This window comes from Alligator sinensis, unplaced genomic scaffold, assembly GCF_000455745.1.
Source record: "Alligator sinensis unplaced genomic scaffold, ASM45574v1 scaffold74_2, whole genome shotgun sequence".
Classification (NCBI taxonomy): domain Eukaryota; kingdom Metazoa; phylum Chordata; order Crocodylia; family Alligatoridae; genus Alligator; species Alligator sinensis.
In genome coordinates, this window is record NW_005841931.1 from 996,608 (window position 1) to 1,001,076 (window position 4,469).

General features: G+C 42.8%; 1 protein-coding gene across 6 annotated transcripts in view; it reads left to right on the forward strand.

The window, feature by feature from the left end:
- Positions 1–4,469, forward strand: part of WASHC3 (WASH complex subunit 3) — a 30,021-nt gene that overhangs the window by 3,781 nt on the left and 21,771 nt on the right. For all 6 annotated transcript variants that reach the window (XM_006019513.3, XM_006019514.3, XM_025198914.1 and 3 more), the window contains one exon: positions 1,421–1,486. In XM_006019513.3, coding sequence (XP_006019575.1) covers positions 1,421–1,486 — 66 coding nt within the window. The remainder of the gene's footprint in view (positions 1–1,420; positions 1,487–4,469) is intronic.

A 4,469-nucleotide genomic window follows, 5' to 3' on the forward strand; every position in this document is an offset into this window, starting at 1 on the left:
GATGAGAGCTTAATTCAGCTTCTATATGCCTTGTAGATTCATCTTTTTGCTGAAAGGTTCTGTTATTTGTGGCCCTGAACTTGATCCTTAGCGTTTAAGAAAACACGGAGCAAATTTTCATGTTTAAAATGTCTATTTAATATGCTTTACAAAGCACCTATATATGAAGCTGGGGGGTGGGTTCCCAGTACAATAAAGTTGTGAAGTCTGAGTGACCCACAGATATTAAACTGTGTAAGTAAGCATTTCGTGAAAGATAAATTCATATTTACATAAACCTAAATTCATAGTTGCGTAAGAGACTAAATACTTGTTTTATAACCTCCAAGAGTGATTATTTTTTCATTAAATACAGAATCTGTTTTAGTTGCCAAGGTCACAGCTTAAATTGACATAAGCTAGGAAACCCAAGGTTAAGGTCAACACTGGCCTTAACTTTGAAATTTCTAGCTTTTGTTAAATTAAGACAGACTTGTAATTCTGTATAGTTTATATGGGTATGTACCACTTATTTAAGGGGCCTATGGTTTCCTTTTAAAAAGGAGATTAACTCATCTGGAAAGGACAAAACCATCTGCAAATAAGTCGCTATGTTGTCAAGAAGACGAACCATGTCCCTCCTTATTTTTCTAAAGCATTGGCACAACTGCCATTTTCTCTGGGTGTTAAAAGTTCTGCTCAAGAGCCAGACAGAATCTAGCTAACCTGCCAGAAAGCTGTCAGAATGCTACGTAACTGCCAACCAGCATGCTAGCCAATTTTGCTTGGATGCTCTGGCTGAATATGGTAATGATTAGTTAAAGAAGTAACAGTTCTTATGGATTAATTTTTAAAAATATAAGTTGCATTTAAAAAGATCTTTGCATGAAATTTGATTGAGGGGCAGTTGGAGCATTTGATGCTTTCAGTTTGTTTTGGCTGTAAAGGGTTTTGACCATAAATGGCTTCCATTCACCTCCCTGTATTTGTTATCAGATTTTTCTTTTCTGCAGCCCCTCCTGGCAAGTACAGTTACATATATACATTTCACACCATTTTCTCTTTGGTTTTGAAAGAGAGCTTTTTGAAGCAAGTAACATTTACATTTGAGGGTATGGTAGGTCCAACTTTATTACCACAGTACTATGAATAAGCTTATTTATGATGGCTTTCTCATTTACTATGAAACTTATTATGGCTCCAGATCCCCTCTGTGGTCTGTTGGCAGGGTTACCATTAATTAGAAAAGCATTGTGCACAAGAAAATTATTTTTAAATACGAACATTTGCTATAAACTTCACTAGCCTACAATATTTATAATTGTGTAATTACCCCACTTACGTTATTTTGTATTTTGTAACAAGGGCTTCCGTGTCACTTATATTGTATCAACGAGCTAAGACCATAGAACAGTTTCCTCATGTTCTAACTCTCTCCTAGAAACTGTCAGCGCTCTCTCTCCGTATTCAACAGATTGAAACAACGCTCAATATTTTGGATGCAAAGGTTTGTCTATACATACAAACTTTCTTTTGGTTAGACTTTTAGAGCATTGTACATTAACATCTCCCTCGTAAATAGTAGTTTATTGTACTAGGCTACAAATGTCAGAATTTTACTGTAATGGAATTAATCAAACATAATAAAAGTTTTCAGAGTGACAGTTTCCAATTATGAATCAAGCTAAATCAAAAGCTTGTAGCAAACTTGCTTGTATGTGATCTGCCACAACAGATTTATCTTATAAGAAAAAAGGACAAGACAGCATATAGTGGAAATAATATTTTTATCATTTTGATTGCTCCTGGGCACAGCATTTACATGTGTGCCTGGAACCACAGCATGTTGAGCTCTGGCAGGCAAGGAACCCGATGGGTTAGCCTGCCCAACGGGCTGCTCCGGCCTGACTCAACGTGCTGTGGAGAGGTTGGGTGGGGCACAAGTGTGCTCCAGTGCCAGGCTAGCTTGCAGACAAGGTTCCTTGGGTGAATTTGATATCTTTTATTAGACCAACCCAAATGGTTGGAGAATAGTTATTAAGCAAGCTTTCGGGTTCAAAAGTCCTTCGTCAGGCTCAGGAAGCTGCAGCAGTTGGTGTGTGCTCTTCCTGGATGGAATGAAAAGTAAATAAGCCAGGGGCTGGGCTGGGCTGGGCTGGGCTGGGCTGGGCTGGGGCAGCCCTGCAGTGTAGCATCCTCATGCCCCAGCCAGCCCCAATCACCATCTACACATGCTTTGTGGCGGAGTAAATAACTCTGCCACAGGATAGTAATCGTGTTGGGCAGTACTAACCTACGGTGCAGTTAATGGCTCTGCACATGGGGATAGGAGACACTTTTTTGTGCAGCTAATTAGGCAACTCTGCAGTAAGCAATTTATGTAGATACTCCCATGAAGCAGGAACAAGCGCATTATTTAGAACGGTTCGTTCAGACTTTTGAGAGAGAGTGTAAATACGTGGAGAAGGTTCCCATGTTTATGCTTTACCTTTTTCAGAAGTATTTTGAATAGTTGCTAATCTTGAAAAATTGGCCTCTACAGGCTGAATTTGAAGTTGTCCTGAATAAATGTCCAGTGCTTTCAATAGCTATAGACTGCCATAATTTAAAAAAAAATGTGGTACTAAAGATTGTGGAGAAGATTTCAAAGATGTGGAGTAGCTCTATCTGATTTCGTGCAACTGCTGGTATGTGTAGCCACTCTTGGTGCATATTGTAGGTTGTTCTGCTTACTGGTTCTTCCTCCATAAAGGGAGCAGCACAGCAGATGCCACATTCGTTGCAGATTACCAGTTTAACTGAAGAAGCCAAAACTCACGACAGAGGTGATATCTTTTATTATATTAATTAGATATTTGCAAATATATACATTTATTTGCAAGCTTTCGGGTACAGGCACCCTTCGTCAGGCATAGGATATTGCAAATATTGTAAAAGTTCTCCTAGGTAAAAATGAAAATTCATATTTCACTGGAGAGCTGAAGGTATAGTAAAGTCTTCTGTTTGAAACAGTTCCTTTTGTGCAGATTAGGATCAGAGAAAAGTTGGAGAAGTCTTTTTACCTCAAAGTTGTCTGGTGGTAAGCAGGATGTAGAATCATATTTTCTTCAGGTTATGATGTTTCATATTTCACAGAAGAGTGGAAAGATGGAATGCTTTTCAGGGCAAGAACCTCTCTTACGGAGAGGTATCTCTGTGCTCTGTTAGAATGCAAATTGGCTCGAACTAAAGTCTTCCTGCATTAATGCTATCCTAGGTGGTAGTGTAAAAATCTCACATCTGTGTTATCTAGACGTGTTCAAATCAGTAGGTCCTGACGATCTCCACACCAGAGTGCTGAGGGAATTAACAGAGGTCATTGCGGGACCCCGGAACAGCTTTATGAGCACTCATGGTGCTCTGGTGAGGTGCCAGAGGACTGGAAAAGGGCCAGTGTGGTCCCCATTTTCAAAAAAGGGAGGAAGGAGGAGCCAGGAAACTACAGGCCTGTTAGTCTTACCTCGGTCCTGGGGAAGCTCTTTGAGAAAATTATCCAGGAGCACATCTGCGAGGGGCCAGCAGGGGAGATCATGCTTAGGGGCAACCAACATGGGTTCATTAGAGGCTGGTCCTGTCAGACCAACCTGGTGGCCTTCTGCGACCAGGTCACAAAATCCTTGGACACAGGTGTCGCAGTGGACGTAATCTTTCTGGACATTAGGAAGGCCTTCGACACAGTCTCTCACCCCATTCTCATTAAAAAATTAGGCAACTGTGGCGTTGGTGCCTACACAGTCAGATGGGTCACAAACTGGCCGGAGGGCTGCACGGAGAGAGTGGTGATGGACGGGTCTTTTTCGACCTGGAGGGATGCGAACAATGGGGTCCCCCAGGGCTTGGTCCTCGGGCCCGCACTGTTCAACATCTTCATCAGCAACTTGGACGATGGGGTGAAAAGCACCTTGTTCAAATTCATGGATGACACTAAGATGTGGGGAGAAGTGGGCACGCTGGAGGAGAGGGACAGGCTGCAACTAGATCTAGACAGGTTACAGGGGTGGGCAGATGAGAACAGGATGGGATTCAATACTGACAAGTGCAAGGTACTGCACCTAGGGAGGAAGAACCAGCAGCATACCTACAGGCTGGGGAACTCTCTTCTAGACAGTGCAGAGACAGAAAAGGATCTTGGTGTTGTTATTGATTCCAAAATGAACATGGGCCACCGATGTGGGGATGTGGTCAGGAAGGCTAACCACACCTTGTCATGCATCCACAGATGCATCACGAGCAGGACCAAGGAGGTGATCCTTCCCCTCTTTGCGACACTGGTCAGGCCACAGTTGGAGTACTGTGTCCAGTTCTGGGCGCCGCACTTCAGGAGGGATGTGGACAGCATCGAGAGGGTCCAGAGGAGGGCCCACTTGTATGATCAGGGGGCAGCAAGGCAGGCCCTATGAGCAGAGGCTACAAGACCTGAACCTGTTCAGCCTCCACAAGAGAAGGCTGAG